Raw genomic sequence first — 23728 nt, 5'->3', positions numbered from 1 at the left:
CCTTTGCTCTTTCTCTTTTCTCTCAATGGCATGTGTAAACTCACAGTTGACAACGAGGCACTCTAATGCAGCCTCAGCAAGATGCATTTCCATAGATAGCTATTAATGCAAATTAAGGTGCTCATATACTAGAGAGAGACCAATATGTTTTTTTCAGGGCCGATACCGATTATTAGTAGTCAAGGACGCCGATAACCAGTATTTGTCGATACTCATTTTCACTAAAAGGGAAAATATGGACATCAAAATTTGAAAAAATCCAAACTCCAGCTGTTAATTTTGGGGGAATTTTAAAGTTTAAGTTTATTCAATAACTTTAATAGTTCATAAAATATTTTTTTTATGTATAATAGTTTTTAGTTGTTTTTTTAAAAACAAATCTTAGTCAATAGACACCTCAGTTCCGGTATCTCTTAGGGGCAGTAGCATGTTTTCAAAACGTAAACAAATGTTTTCTATAGTATATAAATTATTCCAAAATTTCAAAATATCTGAAGTATTACATTTTTACTTATCTTAATTTTGATTTCAAACAAAAACAGTATGTGCAGAGAGTTCCCAGGATCAGCAGCATCTCTGAAAATAAAAACAAATACAACAATTATATATCTATAAATAGTTTCCTGAAGTTAACAGTTTTTTAAATGGATCTATTATCGGCCATATGATCCTTCAAAATGCCGATATTCGTCAAAATGCTGAATATACAGAATTGGAAACGATATGACATAAACATTTATTGCAAATATTCTACCATTTGCTCCTCCTAAATGATCGCCCACCTTACCCCCAAGTCAGTAACATAACAATGTTAGCTGTCAAACATGGTGGTCGGACACGATAATAAAAAAATTAACAAAATGGTGGTGTACTAGCTTGCCAGCGGCAGTGACACGGGGGCCGCACAGGAAGACAGATTCACACAAACACCGTCATGATCGTGTTTTCACCCCCAACACTAAGGAGCGAATACACACATCTCTCCTGGTGCGAGTAAATAAAAATTACCTTACAGGTTGAGTCTGGGACAGTCTTGTCGAGCCGAGGCGTTTATTCGGCGAGATCTATGCGAAATGACATGCAATTTGGCAGAGCTGACATCTGTGATGGGAAAAATGAGGGTTTATCCCAGCGTCTCTGTGGATGAGGCGAAACTCTTATTTATGCACTGCGGCGCGCTTCTGGAGGCGACTGTCTTTGAAAAAGGTGGATTTTAAATGGCTGGAACCCGATTCCCAATCTTGTTTCAAATGTCTGTGTGTGACCGCAAAGTGAGTCAATTAGATGCTAAGTTGTGATTGACAGAAACGGAGCATAGGTTAGCAAAAGCAAAAATTTGACACGCATTGGTAACAAAATTAGCACGAAAGATAGCTGGACAGCTGGATTGATGAATAGCTCGTTGGACAGACGGACAAACAAATAATTGACGTGTGTGTTAAATAAGGGGCTCTCGTAGTGACCCCTGGGGGACACCATCCCATATTCACGAATGTTTTTTTGTGGGGGGGATATTTTTGGGAAAACTTCAGACAAGCACAATTCTGTCAATACTGAATGTATAAAATAGTTTTAATTTTTGTCCTACAGACAAATTGCCATATATATATAGTTAGTGCGTGTTGATTTGTGGATCAGCGAGTTTTTGGAATGCGCTCCATGATTCTTCTTTTTACCTTAACTAGAGGATATCATTTGATGCTAACTTTTTTTTGCCATGTGGGTAACAACATTAGCATTCCTTCCACCCCAGAATGCAAACGGTAGAGTCCTTGTCAGTGAGCCTATAGGTAACCTGCTAGCTAACAAACACCAGGAACTAGCTTATAGACAAACAAATTCACTAATAGGATACGCTAACTTAGCCTGGAAATTGACTTGAACTTTAAATTAAAATTGTAATTACTTTTTAAAGACAGTTTCCACTTTCCAAAATAACCCTCCGGACAATTAGTTAATGCTAATATGCTAATGGTACTGCCTGCTAACATTTGTTAGCTGCGTGTGATTATTCCACGTTCTAATACAACAGCACAAATGGCAGCACGTGAACATTTGAAGTGCACTCGTAAGCACTTTACCTCTCACGTTGTTGGTGTTGTTTAATCTCCGCCCGAAGTCTCGGGGGTGTCAGGATATCCCTCCCTAACAGGTGTTGTGACTCTCCAAGTTACACCAGCGCCATTGTTCCCCTCGGAGTCCTCTATGAGAGCTCTCAAATTATATCGGGGGAGGGGATGGGATTTCATGTTGATGCTGCCCCGAGACCTTGAGTAATGATCGTGATAATAACTGCCGAGCCTGATGGGAATAGCAAAAACGTCCCCCGCGCTTTAAGTGGCGGCGGGAGCAAGGAATTGGTTATCTCTCCAAAGAACCTGATAAAGGAGGAGAGGTCAGAGCATCAAATGGCGCCCGCACTGATCAAATCAGCTAAAGATGTTTATGTAAAAGAGCGCACTGGGATGAAAAAATTGGCTTCAACTGAGCATGCCAACATTAACGAGAATTTAATTCACCCGTATGTTAGTCTACTATCAATGGGATGAGGGCATGTCTAATAAAAACACACATATCGTATTTGCAATTGATGACTCTGGCGTTTATTTGCTCACTTTTTTATTTGCTTGTGCCAGGCAGCGCGCGCAGTGAAGTGCAATCTATTTCTCTCTTTACCTTACCTATTATGTGGGGTGTATGCACTCCTCTCACTCACGCCCACCTTTCATCTTGTGTTTTATCGTACTTGATTCCCTCCTCCCACACATTAATTGTAAGATCAACTGCATGCACTCCCTTCTTCCACTTTATCTCGCTTGTGCCACGTACTGGATTTGCTCCCTGCCATTCTTCCTCTTTCCTTATCTTACCTGTGGAGTGTGATGTATGCGCTCCTTCTCACTCTTCTTACTTTTAGTGTGTAGCGTATGCACTCCCTCCCACTTCTCTCCTCACTACATCCCATTTTTCATGTCACTTTGTCTTACATGTGCTGTCATATGCACTCCTCAGTCCTTCTTCTCGCACTTGATATTAATTGGAGCATTTACCACGTTCACTCCAACTAACCCCTCTTCTCACTTTATCTTTCTTACAATGTGTAGTGTATGAACTCCTTCACATTTTTTTACCCTATATAGTTTAACATGTAATGTCTGCATTCCTTTCCACTCCTCTTCTCACATTGTCCCATCCATCATAACACTTTTTCTTGCATGTGGCTCGTACCGTATGCACTCCCCAACACCTCCTCGCACATGTATTAATTGTAACATGCACCACATGCACTCCCTTCCACTCCTCCTCTGTACATCTCACATATCAAGTGTACTGTATGCACTACCTCACGTGCTCTTATTGTTTAAGTGTAGCGTATGCACTCCCTCCCACTAATCCTAACCTTCATTGAACTTTGTATCTTGCTTGTTAGTGTAACATATGCACTCTGATGCCTCTCCTCACACCTGATATTAACTGGAACGTATGTGTACCGCATTCACTACCTCTCTCCCCTCCTCTCACTTTATCTTAGTTGGAATGGGTACAGCAATGACAGCATGCACTCCATCCAAACCCTCTTCTCACTTTATTTTACTTTTATCGTGTACCGTATGCAATTCTCTTTTTATCCTATATATTGCAATCAGTGTATGCACTCTTCTCTACTCCTCTTCTCACTTTATCCCATCCATCATCTTACTCTTTCTTGCATGGGATTTGTACTGCATGGACTCCCTCCTACCCCTCTTCTGCACATCTCACATGTGGCATGTACAGTATGCACTCCCTCATATTATTTATCTTATTTATAAAGTGTAGCGTATGCATTCACTTCCCACTCCATCCCATCCTTCATCTCATGTTTTATCTAACCTGTGACTTGTACTGTATGCTCTCCCCACTCTCCCTGCCCTGATGTTAACTGGAACATGTACTGTGTTCACTTCCTCTCAGCCCTCCTTTCAAAATTGTTAATCCGATTTGGGACATATAATGTATGCACTCCCTCCCACTTTAACTTAATCTTCTAACGTGGTACCCGAGAACAGACAATATGTAGGACTGACGTCAATGAATGCCTTTATGACAAAGTTAAAAAGCTCACGGTGCCACCTGTTGCTTTGGCATGCACTTGACAGCGCGTGAATGCATTTTTATGTGAACTGGAAGGAAAAAGAAATCTGCCGAAATGTTGTTATAAGAGACTTTTACGTGCAGTTGCTTTAATTTATTTTTGAATGTATTCCGTATTTTTGAATTGGAGTGTGATGCATCCATCCGTGACAAGGAGCAGCAGGCTGTTTTAGGAGTTGCCGGCTTGTTAGGAGTCCTCATGAGTGCTCCTCACACTTTCCTGTCTTGGCGAGTGCTCCGCCGACTGTGAAGCTACTTTATAAATCAACCCGTATGAATCACTTTGGAAGCCCACTTTTCTTTGACTCAATTAAGGAGAGCTCACAAAGCTCCTTCCACTCCTCCCTTATCTGATTTTCTCCTCCTGCCTCCTTTGTCTTCCACCGCCCGAGCACTCATCCTCAGCCTTTGCTGTATTCCGGAGGACTTTTCCCTCCCGTTGGTGCATGACTCCTCATTGTCTGGCGTGTGTCCCCTCACAGCCCTGAAGGACAGCCGGTTCCAGCTGGTCAATTTCTCTGACAACGAACTGCGGGTGTCCCTGTCCAATGTGTCACTCTCCGACGAGGGACGCTACGTGTGTCAGCTCTACACTGATCCCCCTCAGGAGGCCTACGCGGACATCACCGTCCTAGGTAAGGTATATGAGGCACATATACTGTATGTGTGCCTCACTTTTGTACTTTTCTTGTCAAATGTATGCACTCCTTCCCGCTCACTAGGTCAGACTTTTGAAGGATGCGCACTCCATCCTACCTCTCCTATCATACTTTATCTTATTTGTGACATATGTCGTATGCGCTCCCTCTCGACGTCATCTTACTCTTAATTGTGGTGTAATGTATGCTAGTGATGGCAAAATGAAGCTTCATGAAGCATTTGCGATATTTTTTGACTCCTCTAGATGGCACTCATGATTCAAAGATGCAATGCAAATGTAATCCATTTTCATTGCACTTGCCTTTATCTTTAAACCAAGAGCACCATCTAGAGGAGTCAAAAAATATCGCAAATGCTTCATGAAGCTTCATTTTGCCATCACTAATGTATGCCCCATCTCACATTTGATCTCCCTCCAACCCATTTTCTCACTCTTTAATTTACTTTTAACGTGCACTGTATGAACTCCCTCTCAACCGTCCTATCAGGAACCATTTATCAGTACCTCCGACTACGTCTCTTATACTTTATCTTACTTGAGGAATGGACTAAAAACACTACCCCACAACCCCTCCCTCTTAAATGTGACAGGCTATGTATGCACTTCCTTCCGATCCTCCTCTCACACTTTTTTTTTTAAATCTTACCAGTAAAGTGTGGCCTAAACTATGACTTATCCTTCTTCATAATCTTTTTCATGCATGTGACATTTTTCCATCTGGCTTGTACCGTATGCACTCTCTTCAACCCCTCCTCTCGCAATTTTAGCAGTTGCAACATGTATAATTTGCTCTCCCTCTAATTCCTCCTCTCGTACTTTATTATTTTTGACATGTGCCGTATACACTCCCTCCTACCCCTCCTGCCGTCTATCTTGTGACATGTACCATACGTATTGCCTCACACCCCTCCTCTCAGACTGTTTTTGTTGTTTTTGTTTTACTGGTGACATGTTGCGTATGCACTCCCTTCTCCCTGTCCTCTCAGACTTGATTTTGTCTTAATATCTGTGCCACATGCACTCCCTCCAACCCTCCCTGCACATATTTTTTCATATTACATGTGATGTGTTGCATACACACTCTCTCCTACCTCTCCTCTCGTATGCTTTATATTTAATTGTGATGTGTGGTGTATGGGCTCCCTCCCGCCTACCCCTCTGCTTACATTTTATCTTACACGTTCCATGTAGGTATGCACTCTCTTCTACGCTTCCTCTAAAACATAACTTTGTTATGATGTGTGGCATATGTACTCTTCTCACACCGCTTCATCTAACATTTTCTTTCAATTGACTGGTACCTTATGCACTCCCCAATTCTTTATCTTATTTTTTAGGTGTAGCGTATGCACTCCCTCCAACTCCTCTTCTTTTATTTGCTCACTCCCCCATGTCTTAGTTGTGTCATGGAGTGTGTGCACTCCCTCTCGCCCCCTTCACACTTCATCTCACTTTGTATGCGCTCCTTCCTATTCGTCTTCTGAGTTTTTGTCATCTTTCCTGTGATGTGTACCACATGCACTCCCTCTCAACCCTCCGATGTCTGACTTTTTTTTTTTTATTATCTTATATGTTGCATTATGGATAGTAGTCATCTTTGATCCCGTCATCTTTAGCAGTCGAAACAAAATGTCAGCCAATTAAGGACCCTCAGTGGGGAAAAAGGAGCAGATGCTCAAACCGATGGCGGCGGCGGTCTTGGCAGCTGTGTTGACTGTGTGAATTCCAGTGAATGTTGACTTGGTTGTTCCCAAAGCATTCCCCTTTGAGAGTCAGCTGTGCCTTCACTGTGATGCTTTGCGCTAAAATGACTCTAGTTGAAGCTTTATTATACACGCCAACATCCCGGCGGGAAATGAAAGGAATTAAAAGCACTTTAAAGTAATTGCTCGACTTGTACAATTGAGGCCGACAGTAGCAGGGTTGCATTGAAGAGTCTTTGGAAGGAGCCCCCCTTTGACTTTTGGCTTTCAAGCGACTAGAGTTCAGCCCGATGACTAATTCGCAAAGTAAGGGAAGTGTATCCTGCTTTCTATGCATGGAGAAGTTATTTGGCTCGATGCAAGAATACGTTTTTTTCATATTTAAATCTTGACTTATTCATCCTTTTCTGTGAGTTCTGCTCCAGCGTTCAAAGGCGAATGCAACACATTTTTCAAACTTGTTTGGGCCGCATGGACACACTGAAGAGAACTTACAATAAAGTTTGTACTGGAAACTTACTTGGTAGAATGTTATACATATTCGTAACATTTACAGTATTCACATTATTAAAGTTTCAAGCTTTCACAGTTAAAGGACATATGCAGAAAAGGTTTTTATTGTCAACAAAAACTAACAAAATTACCGTACGTAAAACTAAAATTGAAACATAATATTTTTGCTAAAGAAATAAAATTAAAATGAGAGAGCTGTAAAAAAAAATAGTTTTATAAAACGAACTCATTATAACAAAAACGATGATTTTTTTTGTTTTATAATTTGTGAATTTGTGAATGAGCTTTTGGGGTTTATTTTAAATGTATTGATTTTGTTGTCACTGTACGGCCGTACAGAAGAAGGTAGGTCGAACAGTACAAATTGTAATTTACTTTATCACTCGATATTATTTAGTTTTTGTTTTCATCTTGAACTAAAGAAATGTGCCACATATACTGTTTTAAGAGACTAAAACTAATAAAAACTACACTAAAACAAACCGACTCTAAAAACTATTTTATGACAACTGAATTTAATAAACAAAAGTCAAAACGAAATGAAAATGAACTATAATGAAAAATCCCAAACTAGTATTACCCCAATTCAGACACGATACAATTTTCCATTGGTTTACGCACTTAATGGCTTGAAAATATTAGTCAGGCAGTTGGCTCAAGACTCGGCGATGTAACAAAAACGGTTTGAACCGGAAAACTGTCTTTTGAATTAAAAGATGCGAGTGCATGGAATTAAATCGAATCGATCTACTTTTTAATATATCGAGATACGTATCAAATCGTCTTTTATTTGAGGGATATCTATATTTTATTGGAAGGAAATGGCACATGTAAAGTACCGGCACTGACAAATTCATTTAAATGGCAACAAAAAACTGAGCCCTACCATATCGAATCGAACCGTAATCCCACTGAGTCGAAAACCCAATCGAATCGTTCCACTTTCAAATCAAACTGCATTTGAATCCTTTCTCACCCCACGTATCCGAAACCATATCAAATGTTCTTTTGTGGGTATATGCGCACACCCCTTCTCAACACCTTGCAATTTTCACCTCCATGAAATCGTCCACCCTGTTCAATTTATGAATGTGTTGGTCCTCATCACTGCGGCCATTATTTTGTGCACCAGTGCCTCCGGGAAGCCCAGTCATCGAGAGCCGCGAGGACGTGGTCAGCGAGGGCAACGAGACGGAGCTCACCTGCACGGCCACCGGCAGCAAGCCGGCGGCCTCCATCAGATGGATGAAAGGAGACGAGGAAATGACAGGTAGGTCCAAATTCAAGTCTCCACATGACTTCATGCCCGGTTGTCTGCAGCTGAGAACAAATTGTGCCGTATGGAACACTGACAAGGTACGTGGCGGGCGGTTGAGCCAAAGGAGAAAATTCCTGTCTGTGATTAGTATCGGTATCTTACGTGTGTATGCTCTCCCTCCCAACCCTCCTACTACATTATTTGTGACGTCAGGCATGATTCTCCATCTCTGTTTTTGAAGAAAAGGAAAACAAACAAAAAAAGTGTTTCTTTAGACATAAACGTTGCATCGTCATAGAAGTCAAGCTTTTTTAGATTGGTGAATTATGTTGGAAAAATAACAGACCTACGTGAGGAATGATCAATAGTGACAATTTGTGAGAGAGAGAAAACATGAAAATGACCAAATTTGGACATTTCTGCCTGACAGTGACAATATTACGTGTACAGTAATATCTCTGCCAGGAACAAAATGACAAAGGAGTAAGAAGGCCACAAAATATTATGAAAATAAAATCCTAATTTGGAAGTTGTAAAAGAGGTAAGAAGCGGAATTACAGCTGTAATTCTGTACAGTGGACCCCTGCATACTGTTTTTTCAATGATTTTAGGGGAGTTATGCGAACTCCCATTTTTTGGGTGGGAAACACATACAGGAGGTTATTGACGATTTTTTTTTTATTACAAAATTAACAAAAATCCCCCTATATATTTCAATAGTACGACGGCGTATTAGGGCCGTATTTTTTTTAGAGGGTGTGGGCAATATTCTGAGAAAAAAAAACGCGACTTTATAAAGTGGGAGATTTGCAAGAAAAAAACGATGAAACTTACGAGAAATACTCGTAGCGTACTACTCTGAGTTTGTGATAGTAATCGCTTTAGCAGAGATTAACCATACGATGTTTGAAGCGTTGGGTACGGCCAGCGACACAAAGACGCCTCGCTTTGCCAAGGTCCACACCCAGAGGTCCAAGTTAATTTGTTAAAATGTAGATTTACTTTTTTACACATTTTATTATTTACACATTCATACATTTTGTTGTTTTTTGGCAGCAAACAATCGGAATCGTTTTTGCCGAGTTAGCACACGAGAAATGTGTCTCCGTAGGATTAGCCACGCTAATATTACAGTAACAAGCAACAAAAGAGTTACACTAAAACAACAACCAATTTCCGTTGGGGAGTGGCGGCATATACATAATGCTGCATTTTGGTCCACATTATTTTTTACTTTTTTGTCATTACGGTCCACTTGCATCGGGGGCCAAAAGTGGCGACGTTCAACCTCATGAAGCACATAGAGCTGCGCAGACTGCCAAGATTTTTCATTGGCAATTTTCAGACGAGCATGTTTAGGATTGTTCCCCCCCCCGAGAGCCATTCCATATTTATTATTTATTATTTTTGCCTGCTCAGCAGAAGGACGTCGTGATCAAGCCACGCGTTAAGAGCTTCATGTTGCTGAATGTTTTCTCATAAATCATCAAGCCTCTGCGTCCCGTGGTGTGATTTCAAATTCCCAAAATATTTACTCTCACGGCTCTGTTAAACAAGTTGAATGCTGATGGAATTTCACGGCCATAAATCTATTGTGCAGCCTTGAAAGAATCTATACACGGGCAAACTCACAGACAGTGTTATGAATTCACATTTGTGCGTTTCATCTTCATTTCCGCATCTTGGGCTCTCTCACAGAGGTGTAACCTGGGGGTGTGGAATAATCCTTATTGCCTCTCAGTTATGATTAAGGGTCATCAATTTTTCATTATTGTACAGCAAGGGGAGGATATTCATTTTTGGTATTTACTCAGAGTGGATCTGTGTGGGCCTGTTGTCAAATTCTGTGTGTATTAGAATAGACAGGATTCATTGGTCTTGTCGCGAGATGAAATATTTAGACAAGGGCCAATCTGACGCGAAATGTCATCTGCGCCGCCAGCGTTTCCCTCGGGGGAGTCCATCTTTGTTTATGAGGTGTTGATGAAGAATTGTGTAAGATGACATCGAATGCAATAATTAGAATCGTCAAATACTAGTGATTAATCCACGATCGATGGCACACATATCCTTAAGGATGTCAAACCGCGTCAAATTGTTGCTGAGTAAATTGCCATCAAAATATGCCATTACAATAGTTTCACAATTTTGTTATAGGTATCAGGAAAGCTACTATTGGATATTTTAGTATCGATCCGCCCAACAATAATCCACAGCCACGAGGGATGCGGGAAGTAAAAAAAAATAAAAATAAACATTATTGCAACGTAATTGGAGAGAATCGTAAATGCTGTGGATCGTATTATAAGTGGTTTGAATCATATAATCGGAGCGAATTACACCTGCAAGGAATCAATTGTATTGTATCAAACTTTGAATGAATCACATTGTATTTATAAATAATCTGCATGACGGGAAAAAAAAAACGATGACGAGCTGACGATTGACAGACTGAAATGTACTGTCTGACAAAAAATAGTGGCTGTAATTTAGCACGATGGAAACTCATTTGTTCCCAAAAAACGTATAACTATGTTCTATTTTTAACGTGTTATGTGTCCCAAAGACGTATTTAAACGTTTTTAAGTGTGTGTGTTTTTTTAATGCGAGAGCATACAGAAAGGCTTTGGTGCAGCTACTCAACTGCAGAGAACGGTTGAAGCAATGGTAGTTATTACAAAAAACGGCCAGCAGATGGCGGCAGAGTATAAGAGATCAACCGGGGCCATGTTGCAAACAAGCTGATTTCCCCACAATTCTAAACAGTTTTGTGATAATTGATGAAACTTAGCTATACTCTAATGCTAATTGCTGCAAAACAGAAAGAGATAAAAATATACTTTTTTTTCCTGATGAAGGAAGAGATTCTAATCTTTATTTTGGTAGGTTCCATGTTTTTATACCAATTGAACACAATATTCTGTGGGCCTTGTAAATCAGTCAATATCCAATAAAACAGCCGGGAGCGAAGGGGGTTGCTTTAGTGAAAATGGCTGGGAGTGAATGAGCTAAAATATATTTTACGGATTGACAATGACGGAAGGCTTCCTAATTGGAATGACTCATTTTGTAATTGGAGTGAATCATTTCATAATTGAAAAGGATTGTATTGTATTGTGATTGGATTAAATTGTATCATACTTTATGAATGACATCGTAGAATCGAAATGAGAGTTTATTGTATTAAATCATAATTGGACTGAAAAGAGCGAATCACAATATATCATCATTTGACATGTTTCGTAATTTGAAAGAATCGCATTGTTTCGTAATGAATGTGAATCGTATGATACCGATTCGGGTGAATTGTATCAGAATTTGAGCGAATGCCCCGTCCTGCCGTGTTGGGGCGGGGGGCGCTCCTGCTCCTGGGTTTGCTCTCCGGCCGGTGGCCCTGGTGGGGCCCGGGGGTCGTCCTTTGGCGCTGCCGCGGCCTGGGGGGCCCTGAGGTGTTGCGCTTGCTCTGTTCCGGCGGGGGTCGACGGCTCCCCTCTTTGGTGGAGATTTTCATGCATGCCAGATCCACCACACCAGCATCTACCGAAACTCAGACACAATCTGTTTCGTCCTCAGGTTATTGAATCGGTGGAGGCTGGTGTCTCGGATCTCACGCGGCTTCGTCTGTCCTTCCTTCCTTTTCTCGGTTTCTCCTTTGGTCTCTTGAGGCCTCCCTGATTTTATGTTTTTTGGATTTGTTGGGGTCTGGATGTTTCTTGGGCTGGGGAGGAGTTCTGGTGGGGGGTGTCTGGTCGGTGCTGGATTTCACCTTCCTTGGTTTTCTTTGGTCCCCTCGGGTCTCCTGGTGTTTGGTTTAGGTGAACGGTATGAGATTTTTTCTAATAGGTTTTCTGGTGAGCTAACAAATACACTCACGCACGCACGCACGCACATACACATACTCACCCCCACACACACACACAAAAAAAATAATAATAATAAGAAAAGAAAAGAAAAAAAAAAGAAAAGAGCAATGATGATGACATTTCCGAATGAACAATACTGAGCTCTTAAAAAAAATAATAATAATAAATAAGAAAAAAATAATAATAAGAAGAATTTGAGCGAACCATATTTGAATCACATCGGCGATAAAGTTACACAATATATTGTATTGCAGTGTATCAAGATTAGTATCGCCTTGGTGACGGAGAGACCATTTTTAATAGCTCGTATGTATTTTTTCCTTGTTTGGACCGGGTAGGCATGACAAAGAAATCTGCTGGCTGATTCAAGCATTAGCGGTAGAATCGGTTTTGCAATCAATAATCAAGCTGGCAGGATTGCCATTGGCAGGTTCTGGCCCTGGAGAGAGAATCAGCACACAAGGTGGCAAAATTAACATAAATTACAGCAGCGGAATGATTTAAATAACGCGGAAACGAGCTTGTCTGCTGCTGGTCTTTTTACGGAATTGATTCCGTCGTCTGAATAATGCTTATAATTTGCGGGCGGTTATGTGAAACAGCCTGCAGAAGATGAAATCATAAACGGTCTCAATTCTTTGCTCGTTGGGAAAATATTAGTGCTTCATATTTGCCGCTCTGAATCAATAGCAGGGGTAGAAGTAAAAGTATTACAGAAATCGTGCGTGCAGCCTTATTGTCAGAGACAAGGTAGAGTCTTACAATCCTCCTGAGGGCAAGGTTCGGAATTTTTCTCTTGATTTACAATACGTGCCAACTATTCTTCATGAGCTTTGAAACGATGAGATGTCGGAATGTCAGCATTTCCTTTCCGCAATTTGCCTGACTGACATTCAGCCAAGATAAATGAAGACGTTTTTACCGAGGATGAACATTGCGATCAATTGCTTGCCGATTGCATGCCGGGTCGATGGTTGATTAATTGTGTCGTGAGTCAATTGAGGCAGTTTGTAGTGTCAACACACGGATCACATGACCGTTTGGGATAGTTTGGGATTTTTCATTAGTAGTTTTTATTATGTTTGACTTTTGTTTTTTAAATGCAGTTAGTTCCAAATAAGTTATTGTGTATTGAGTGTTTTTTTTTTTATGCTTTCTCGTAGTTTAGGTTTTATTAGGTTTAGTATTAGTTTTTTTGTTTATACACAGGGTGTTAGTATGTCATTTTGCAAACATTTATATATCGTAATAAGAAATGGCAAGAGTAAAAAAAAAAACAGTTTTGCTACAAAAACAATCAAATCAAGATTAAGATCAACAGCTTTCAGGACATTTAAGTTGGGTTTTAATGTCTTCAGCAGTCATTGAAATATTTAAGGTAACTTAAAGAGACATCGTTTTGTGAAACACCCTGCAATTCCCAAGCTTTTTCTTCTGTACAGCCATAATGCCGAAATAAATACAAATGAGACCCTGAAAGCTCCTGTTCATGATGTTGAATATTGAAGGACATTTTTTGGGGGGTTATAATTATAGTAGGGGTGTCAAGCGATTAAAATGTGTTATCGTAATTAATCGCATGAAATCAATAGCTAACTCACGGTTAATTGCTCATTTATTCTAAATGTACAATAAAAAAAAATCTGAGTTTTCATACTCTTATTAACATAAAAGTGGAACAAAATGTTAAACTAATAGAAATATGGCTGCATCTTTTAGTCATTGATACAGTAATTTCATAAAATTTAGTTAAAATTAAAAATATGTACTGTATTGCGAAAAACGTGTGTGATATTGATTGCTCATTTTTCTGCCACTAGATGGCATAACTGCATTTGTAAGACATTGGCGACAGCTAAGTGCATAGTTCTTTCCATATTAAGAGCTATTTCATCTTTAACATGAAGTAACTTGTGAAATTCTGCACATTCTTAAAATTGTAAAATACAACTTGACCCCAGTCTCCACAAATATATGCGTTATTATTACATGACTAATTTTGACACCCTTAAATTATAATTACTTTTATGTAGTTTCATTTAGTTATTGTTTTTTAAAAGCACTCTCATGTTTGTTTGTTTTTTAGTTAAGGAAAATGGATTGGTTAGGACGAGGAACAAGGAAATGACCGGACCATGTCTAAAGACCGTATCCTGATGACGGGTGAACATAAACGAATAAAAGTGAATGTTGACTTCTCGTCAGGTTTCGTTCAAGTTTGCCACATTTGCTTAACGTTCGACAACAGTTTGAATGTTTTTCTTGTCACAAGAACATGTTCAAAACGTCCTTGCGACAAGAAGAAGAACCATTCAAATATTAGCCAGATGTGTGAAGAACGTTTAGAGGAGATTTAGCGAACGTTGCGACGAGAAATCAACATTTGCTCGCTTCGTAAACATTCGGGCTTTACCCCATGTTGTGTTTTGTATGAACGATGATTGCCGCATACCTGGGATGACGTTTTCGTTTTTTGAGACTTGGGCTCTCATCAGACCGCACCTCTCTAGTTTGCGGGCTACTCTAGTTGTTTCCAAGTTGTCGCTGCTTACTGATGTGAGACGGGGAAAAAAAGTAGCGGCTCAAATGAAAATAAAAATATTTTCTAAGCGGCTCACGTACTTCTAGTGCGTCTTCACTGACATGCCCTGCTTAGACTTGTAAAAAAAAATATATATATATATATATATTATGGCATATAATTGTAATAGTCTGATGTTGTAGTTTTAACTCGCAAGATAAAAACTTTATCAAGTGCAAATAAACAAAAACATGAACTGAAGTTTGAGTTTGTTTGGTTTCACAACGTTGTATTTATTAGCGCCATGTTCTTTGAGCTTGTTTTGCATGCGCGCCATCTGAAAGGCCGTCTGATTTCCTAATTCGATATTCTGTTCAGACAGCGTTTGACAGCGCCAAGTGTCACCCTGGCAGAGGTTACGCTTGATTGCGCCGGGATTGATCAGTGGTTGATGCTCACAAGTGTGTTTTGATTAGACGTCTGCGCCACGACGCTCAAATCGGGTCCGCGGTTTGATTTGCGGCTGGGGTTTTTTTTTTTTCTGTTTTTTTCATCTGCGCGCGGATGGCGATAATTGACAAGCCTCAACATGGATAAGTACACTCTCTGACCCTCGTCTTCAAAATGCGACTCAGAAAAGTTTTTTCGATTATAAAACTCAAACCTCCATACCAGATGGCGGACTTTTTGTTTTTGTTTTTGTGCTAATGGTAAGAAAAGTATGCCCACGTTCAAGAGCTGCAATATATGCATGACGTCATGTTTTTATGTTTATTAAGTAAAAAAAAAATTTTTCTTTTTTTTTCTTTTTTTTTTTTTTTTTCTTTTTTAAGAGCTCAGTATTGTTCATTCGGAAATGTCATCATCATTGCTCCTTTTTTTTTTTTTTTTTTTTTTTTTTTTAAATATATATATATATATATATATACACATATATACATACATATATACATATATACATACATACATACATACATTTTTTTTTTTTTTTGTGTGTGTGGGTGAGTATGTGTATGTGCGTGCGTGCGTGCGTGCGTGCGTGCGTGCGTGTGTGTATTTGTTAGCTCACCAGAAAACCTATTAGAAAAAAAATCTCATACCGTTCACCTAAATCGAACACCAGGAGACCCGAGGGGACCGAAGAAAACCAAGGAAGGTGAAATCTAGCACCGACCAGACACCCCCCACCAGAACTCCTCCCCAGCCCAAGAAACATCCAGACCCCAACAAATCCAAAAAACATAAAATCAGGGAGGCCTCAAGAGACCAACGGAGAGACCGAGAAAAGGAAGGAAGGACAGACGAAGCCGCGTGAGATCCGAGACACCAGCCTCCACCGATTCAATAACCTGAGGAGGAAACAGATTGTGTCTGAGTTTCGGTAGATGCTGGTGTGGTGGATCTGGCATGCATGAAAATCTCCACCAAAGAGGGGAGCCGTCGACCCCCGCCGGAACAGAGCAAGCGCAACACGTCAGGGCCCCCCAGGCCGCGGCAGCGCCAAAGGACGACCCCCGGGCCCCACCAGGGCCACCGGCCGGAGAGCAAACCCAGGAGCAGGAGCGCCCCCCGCCCCAACACGGCCCGCGCCCCCGGCCCAACGCAGCAGGACGGGGCACTGCAGGCCCACCAGGCACCCCACCGGCCCCCAACCCCCGCCCCCCCCACAACCCCCCGCCCCCCATCCACCCCCGCCACCCACCCCAACCCAGCCCCAACCGCCCCCATGCCCCCAATCCCCCAGACACCCCCCACCCCCAGCACCCCCCACCCCGCAACCCCCACCACCGCCCCCCCAACAAAGCCGCCCCCCCCCCGACCCCACCCCAACCAACCGGCAGCCCCCCAACCCCCGACCCCCAGCCCCCAGTAAATTTTTGATGCGACACTTCCTCGTTCCACTGAAAATATTTTTTTGCCCTGAAAAAACATTTTTAAATAATGCATTAAAGTATACGCATGTGTGATTTTATTAATTAGAAATCAATTGACTAAAACTCAAATTTACGTGTAAAATGTTTGGTTCGATTATTTTTGTAATACAGTATTCATTCATATACGTTTACTATATTGGTCATTATTTTTTCCATTGTTTTCCATTCATCCTATAAGTGTGCCTGTTTTCCTTCCTAAATTGCTCAAATTTGCCATCATTTTAGATAGATTTGAGGGTTACGGCAGAATCTTTTTCACAACTTCCAGTTAGGGCTTTTTTTAAAGTCATCCCATAAACGTACATTTGCAATATTTTGTGTGAAAAAAAAAAAAAGTACAATAATTTCAGATAGACAAGCGTGTTAAGATATATTCTTTCACAGCAATATTTCAATAGGCAGGAATTCAGTAAGGCAAAAATATACCAATTTGTTGTATGTTGCCTCCTAAAAGTGTTAATTTTTCTTTTGTTTTGGTTGTTTGGCTTTAATTGATATGATAAACCTTCAAGTAATTGCAACGATATGTCAGTTTAGTTAATTAAAAATCATAATCCTTTTCCGAACATGTGTATATGTTATATTTTTGTTTTGCGTGTAGATTTTTTTTTTCTCTTCTTCTTATCTCAATCATGCTTTTTCTGTCTGTTTTACCACCCAAAAAAATAAAAATTTTAACATGAAGGATGAATAAATGGTGACTGAGTTAGGGTGTGTTGACCTCCTACCATATTTGGTAACCCTCGTTGGCTATATTTTGCTGAGAAAACTATTCATTATTGTGTCGTGTTTTCATAACATTGAAATAATTAGAAAAAAAAACATAAAATCAATATTTCTAATTACCTAAATTAACTCTGTCCCAAATTATTATGAGTGAAAACTACCGGTAATCTTTTTCAAATATCACCAAAGGAACGTCACCCGTCCATATATTGCTATGTGTTAACATTTTTAATCATTTAACAATGCCCTGACAATATGTCATTGTTCTACTAATTACGGTGGTTGTTTTTGCACATAATCATACTTAAACTGTCTAAGCAATTAATGCCTCGCTGTGAGCTTTTGCAATGAAGCAGAAAGAGTCAATTGATTTCTGTGTGTTATTACATGTTGTATTCGTAATAGCCCTCAAGCGCATTGACCATTTGCAAATCTCAGTGCATGAGGTCCAGAGGCAGGTCTTCGGTGGGCTGGTGTGTGTTACATTAACATCCATCCATATTGTAAGTGTGTGTTGGCATCATCATCAACTGTTTTGAGTCCTCTGGGGGCTCGCCTTGTGACCGCGTTGGAATGGGAGTGCCGCGCGGGTCAGAGTGGGGTGGCGTAATTATTTCCCCACTTCATTAAGTGCGAGTAAAGCGTCGCACTCAGCACTGCGGCTAATGCGCTGCCCCCGTGGCATTGTAATGCTCTCCCAATGAAAGCCCCCCTCCGACAGCACCGCGGGGCCGAATGGACGGCAGATTACTGCCCCCCACCCACACCCACCCACACCCCACACCGAACGACGCTCTACCTTCACGCTGTAAAGAGCACTCATTATCAGGCTTTTACATATGATCCAAATGCTCCTTTAAGAATCGCGTCAAAATCCTCTATACTTCCAAAATTGAATATAAATACCATTAAATGTGCTCATCACGATCAACCTGCCGAATATAGTTTGTGCAACGACAGCCTTAAAAAAAATCTTTTAGCAGTTTGCTACGGAACTACCTGAGAATCAAGCTTGATCCTAAAGTTAGCATTACATTATGCTAGCTAGCGTAACGTAATGTTAGCCACTTAAAATCGGGATATCAATAAATATGACAAGCATCTGTTTCGGACTGGCGCCCTTCCCTAATTGTGTTTATGGCAGCAAACCAGATCTGGCTGGATTCAAAACTACCACTTGTAACATATACGAAAACGTTTTTCTTTTTAGTTTAAAATGGCGTTGTGGCCGAAGTTACAAACCTGTTCAATTTTTTTATCACCTTTTGGTACTGTAAATAATAAATCCTTGTTGTAGCGGATGTCGCATGCTAAACTAGCGAGCTAGCTGTATACGTGACAGTCGTCACACATTAGTTGCCATGAGTACTTCTTTTTATTTTTTATTATTCTTCTATTTCTTCTTCTTTTATGGGGGGCGGTTGCCAATTCTTCACCTGAAGGGAAGCAATTTTAAGCTAAAAAGAAATACTTTTCCATAGTAAGAAGCGGAAGTTTCATATCCCAATTATGACTCCTCGCGACTGTCTTTTTGTGTGCAAGTCCAAGCTAACTTTAATACATATAAGTCACAACTATAAGTCGCAGGACCAGCCAAACTATGAAAAACTAACATAACTACGTCACTGGGCAGCCATTTTTGCCATGCCCCAAAAATCAGGAACACACAATGAGTAAAAGAAAGTTTGACGCTGTATCTCCACAATTCATATGTACAGTATTCATTCGTTCATTCCTACCACGTAGCAATTATCTTCTAACATGTTTAATGTATTTAGAAGCAAGTCTACTATCGGATATACCGCATACAGTGCCCGCTTTGATAGATTTTTATTAACTTGCATAGTATTGTGAACTGACTTTTTTTTGGGGGGGGGGGGGGTCTGCCACAAGACATATCACATTCGTCACAAATCAAATTTGAAGCCAACGACATCAAACAATTCTCTTGGATAGGAACGATCTTACTTCTCCGATTCTTCTGCCGCCATTATGCTCCCTGGTTCACGTATTTCCATTTTACCGTTCCTGTTTTTTCCACCTCATATCTCCCCCAAATCTCAATCAATCAAGATGACTACCTCTTGCTATTAACATCTTTTTTTTTTTATGCTTTGTCATCTTCTGAGAGGGTAGAAGAAGTAGCAAGCCTATTTTGACAAAAAAAAAGTCAAAAGTACTTTTACTGTAACAATGTACGACTTAGCTTCCACCTCTCCCTTCTTTCCAGGAGAAACAACGGTGGAGGAAACGTATGACCGGATGTTTACTGTCACCAGCCGCGTGCGATTTTTAGTCACCAAAGAGGACGACGGCATGCCGGTGGATTGCGTTATCGACCACCCGGCCGCGAGCGACCTGTTGGCACAAAGGAACCTGGAAGTGTTATGTGAGTATCTTAAAACTGCATAATGGCAAACTGCACTGCAATACGGTATACATGAAGTTATGGATAATGCAAAAACGTTTCCATACCCGGGTTATAACAATTTTTTCATGATAATTTTTATTTCATTTTGACATATATATTTTTTAAATTAGTTTTTAGAGCAGGTTTGTTAGTTTTTATTTTTCAAAGATGCTTCATTTTGCTGTAGTTTTAATGTTTAATTCTGTTGGTTTGAATTCATTTTTAAAGCAGTTTTGTTAGGTTGTTTTGTAAGCTTATGTATGACAATCAGTTTCTCAATTGGTTTATTTAGTTTATTTAAAAGGACAGTTTTTGTTTATTTTGTTAGTTTTTGTTGACTACAATAACCATGTCATCTAATCTTCTTTTTACATGTGTAAAAATGGAAGATATACGTTAGGCACAGTTGTCTCTCACCATCGCATCGCATCCTTCGTTAATCATTACCATTTTTCATTGATTTTAGCACTTGTATGAATCTTAATATTGTCAAAACAAAACCTCAAAATTTTGGATTTTTTAAAACAAATATTGCCATGGTCCCAAAAACATATTTATACGTTTTTATGTTGTTGTTTTTTTATGCTAGAGCATACAGAAGGCTTTTCTTTTTTTTTTCTTTTTTTTCTAGAGAGAGCATACAGAAGGCTTTGATGCAGCCTCTGACCTGAAGAGGTCCCTTGAAGCAATATTACAAAAAACGGCCAGCAGGTGGCAGCAGAGTATAAGAGATCAACCAGGGCCATGTTGCAAAAAATATATTTTCCCGAGTGTTTTCAACAGGTTTGGCTATATTCTTATGCTAATTGCTGCAAAATGGAAACAGATATAAATGTACTTTTTTTTCCTGATGAAAGAAGAGACTCTTTATTTTGGTAGGTTCCATGTTTTTATAGCAATAGAACACAATATCATGTGGGCCTTGCAAAATCAGTCAAGATCCAGTAAAACAGCTGGGAGCGAAGGGGGTTGCTTCAGTGAAAATGGCTGGGAGTTAATAATGTGTATTTACAGATTTTAAAAAAAATCCACATGTTGCTAAGCAGAGATCAATTGTAACATTTGATCCTATTACTTGATTAATGGATGGGAAAAATCACTAGAATACTTGGCTGTAAAAACATTCCATCCTTTCCCCAATCATGATTACCAAAAGTGACTTATCTTAAACTAATGAGCTAAGTTAATGTCTATTTATAGAAATGCTCCTCAGCAGCTACGAGATGGTGCCGTTGATAGCTTATGGCGGTTGTCTGATTAAGTGCGGCTGATGAATCGGACTGCCGCAGCGCACCTGAAAGGTTAAGTCACCCTATTGTAGGCGGTGTCGAATATTCATTTTCGTCCACTTTCTTCATCTGACCTTTCAAGGAAAAACAGAAAGCTTGACGGGAAGTGCTTGACATTTGGGTAATCTTTGGCATGCGTTGATAAGGGGAGAGAAATCATTTTTGCTGTAAGCTACTATAGGCTGAGTAGATGTCAAATGTGCACATAGGATAATCCTTTTCATCCTGCACCACGTTTCACTCCTGGCTATTTTGGATTTTGCTCCAGTTGCTTCCCCTCCACGTCTCGAGTGCAATAATAATTTTATTTCAGTTTTGGCTGCAGGTAGGAGAGGCAGTAAAAAGGGCCAGCCTTGTTAAGAGTATACGATACAAGTCAATAACTGTCTTTTTTTTTTATTTCTCAGATAAACCTGAAGTGAAGATTGTGGTGACGTATCCCGAAGGATTAACTCGAGAGGGCGACAATCTTGATCTGACGTGCATTGCGGGAGGAAAACCACAGTGAGTGCACATGCGCGGTGCACGTGAGGGCTGGGACAAAAATCCAAGTCACCACGTACCGTATTGTTTTCACTTACGGCACGATATTGTTACACAAACGTCAAATACCCAAATCTGTATACTTTTATGACAGCTGTTTCTGTACAACGTTTTTCATGGTGTATTGCTGATGACGGTTTCTTCGACTATATTCACAATAATGTCATTGCTATTAGGCATGAGCCGATGTTACATTGTGCTATTACACTCTTAAGAACAAAAATGGACCGATCCTCTACTTGGGTCGATTTGACCCAACTTTGAGGCAAGAAATGGGTCTTTCAGCGTAAAACGATTCATAAATAATGGTCAGATTCTTTACTTACATACTCGGGTCAAAAAACATCGGTCCATTTTGTATAAAACAACCCAGAAAGTTGGGTCAAATTAACCCATAAAGTGGAACGGTCCAATTTTGAACCACATAATTGGGTTACTTTCGACCCAACTGTTCTTAGAGTGTCAAATTAGAGCTTTAAAATGTCATTTTTAAAATATTTGGGTACATAGAAACTCCAAAATATAGAATATCAGGTACAGAAGAAACATGGGCCATGTTAAGTATGTATAAATAAATAAATAAATGTTAACATTCTTCTTTTGTTTTAATTCTTCTTAGTAAGTCACAGCGTCCCATCACTGGTAATCATTTTTTTAGAACCGACCCGTGGGCTACTAATGTTGTCCTTTGGGCAAACTAGTAACCATTGGCACAATTTTTTTGTTTTTAGATTTTAGGACAATGCACATTAATCAACAGAGAAAAAAACAAAACATCAATGGCATCATTGTCTGCTCCCTCCCTCTTCCTCTTTCCCTGTGTGTAACTGCCCACCCCTCAGGCTTCTGCTCGCTGAGAAGGAGGAAAGAAAAAAGATCATTGGAGACAATTCACTTCAAAAAGACGTAGCGCAGTTTACTCAACTTTGTAAGCAGCCAATCATTGTGTGCCCTGCTTACAACGGCTTTAATAACAGCTAGAGCAGCTCTAGTGACCCGTGACAGCAAGTATTAGCAGTTATTGAAACGTTTCGAAAACCACAGTGAACCGTCAAACCGATAATCGGCCCACTTTTTCCATTGGCTTTTTTCAATATGACTCTCAATATCAAGCTGTTTTTAAGTTCCCCGTGCACATGTGTTCACAGTCCTCATCAGGTCAACTGGTTGAGGGTGGAGGAGGACGTGCCGCCTCACGCCGTGGTCACCGGCTCGGACCTGTACATCGAGAACCTCAATAAGTCCTTCAATGGCACGTATCGCTGCTTGGCCTCCAACGCGGTGGGCGAGGCCTACGACGACTACATCCTCTACGTGTACGGTGAGTAGGCGCCGCGCCGCATTGTTGAATCACGATTCAATTGTGTAACAAGCAGAGTATGAGTTGTGTCATAAAAGTTCAAGGATTGGGACCCAGAGTCATCTCTTTAATGTCATTCCCTTGGGTTTGACGCACTTCTCCGGGAACATCATCATGCACTTTTTCAATTCCATAGCTCTGTCGTCATGTCTGTCTCGATGTCATCCAAAAATCTTACAGGGCCAAGATAGGGGAGCTTCTTCTCGGTCCAGGAACTGTCAGATGCTCAGAGCATGGCGAAACTTGTGGTTTGGGGTTTGTAATATAGCTTTCGTGGAACCAATTTCTGACATACCTTGCATACTCATCAGCTGATTCATAAAAGCTGTATCAAAATTGAAGGTCACTAATACTCCGTTTCTGGTTTCCACTTACCGTATTTCTACTCAGATAGAAACCAAGTGATTTTACTGTCATTTTAATTCTTGTTCAGGTTAGGGCAAAGGGGATGACAAATGTGGAGCTGGCATGGGCACAGGTTCGGGATTATGCGTTAGACCTTGGCTTTGGGGGATCAAGTTATGGACTGGGGGTTAAGGTTAGAGTTAGAGTTCGGAGTTAGAGTCGGGATTTTGCAGGTAAGAGTTAAGTGTCAGGAACTCTAGTTTGTGGGTTGGGTGTAGGTGCGAGAGTTTGGGAGTTCGATGTTGGGATGACATTTGTGGGGTTTATGTTTCAAGATGTCTGTGGAAAACTACAATGCAGTAAGTAAAGCACTGAAGGATTACTTGTCAAATGGCTTTGTACCAGCAGCTGACAAGTATATTGACAAACGCAATATGTGTGTTGTAGAAAAACACAGCATTTTATTGT

At 40.3% G+C, this 23728-nt stretch overlaps 1 protein-coding gene and 1 long non-coding RNA gene across 4 annotated transcripts in view; one reads left to right on the top strand and one right to left on the bottom strand.

Moving 5' to 3' along the window:
* cadm1b (cell adhesion molecule 1b) overlaps window positions 1–23728 on the top strand; it is a 186266-nt gene that overhangs the window by 130529 nt on the left and 32009 nt on the right. For all 3 annotated transcript variants that reach the window (XM_086080310.1, XM_086080308.1, XM_086080309.1), the window contains 5 exons: window positions 4617–4769; window positions 8144–8281; window positions 19544–19702; window positions 21420–21516; window positions 22704–22876. In XM_086080310.1, coding sequence (XP_085936436.1) covers window positions 4617–4769; window positions 8144–8281; window positions 19544–19702; window positions 21420–21516; window positions 22704–22876 — 720 coding nt within the window. The remainder of the gene's footprint in view (window positions 1–4616; window positions 4770–8143; window positions 8282–19543; window positions 19703–21419; window positions 21517–22703; window positions 22877–23728) is intronic.
* On the bottom strand, window positions 430–2137 carry LOC147171422 (uncharacterized). The gene is made up of 3 exons (XR_015095556.1): window positions 2082–2137; window positions 1009–1101; window positions 430–576 (listed from the first exon to the last, which is right to left on the bottom strand). It is a non-coding gene; the product is annotated as an uncharacterized LOC147171422 (long non-coding RNA).

Source organism: Leptonotus elevatus, chromosome 7 (genome assembly GCF_054856555.1).
Source record: "Leptonotus elevatus isolate MCC_2025b chromosome 7, RoL_Lele_1.0, whole genome shotgun sequence".
NCBI classification, from domain to species: domain Eukaryota; kingdom Metazoa; phylum Chordata; class Actinopteri; order Syngnathiformes; family Syngnathidae; genus Leptonotus; species Leptonotus elevatus.
The sequence above is the reverse complement of the archived record's forward strand: the minus strand, read 5'-3'. Positions and strand labels throughout refer to the sequence as shown.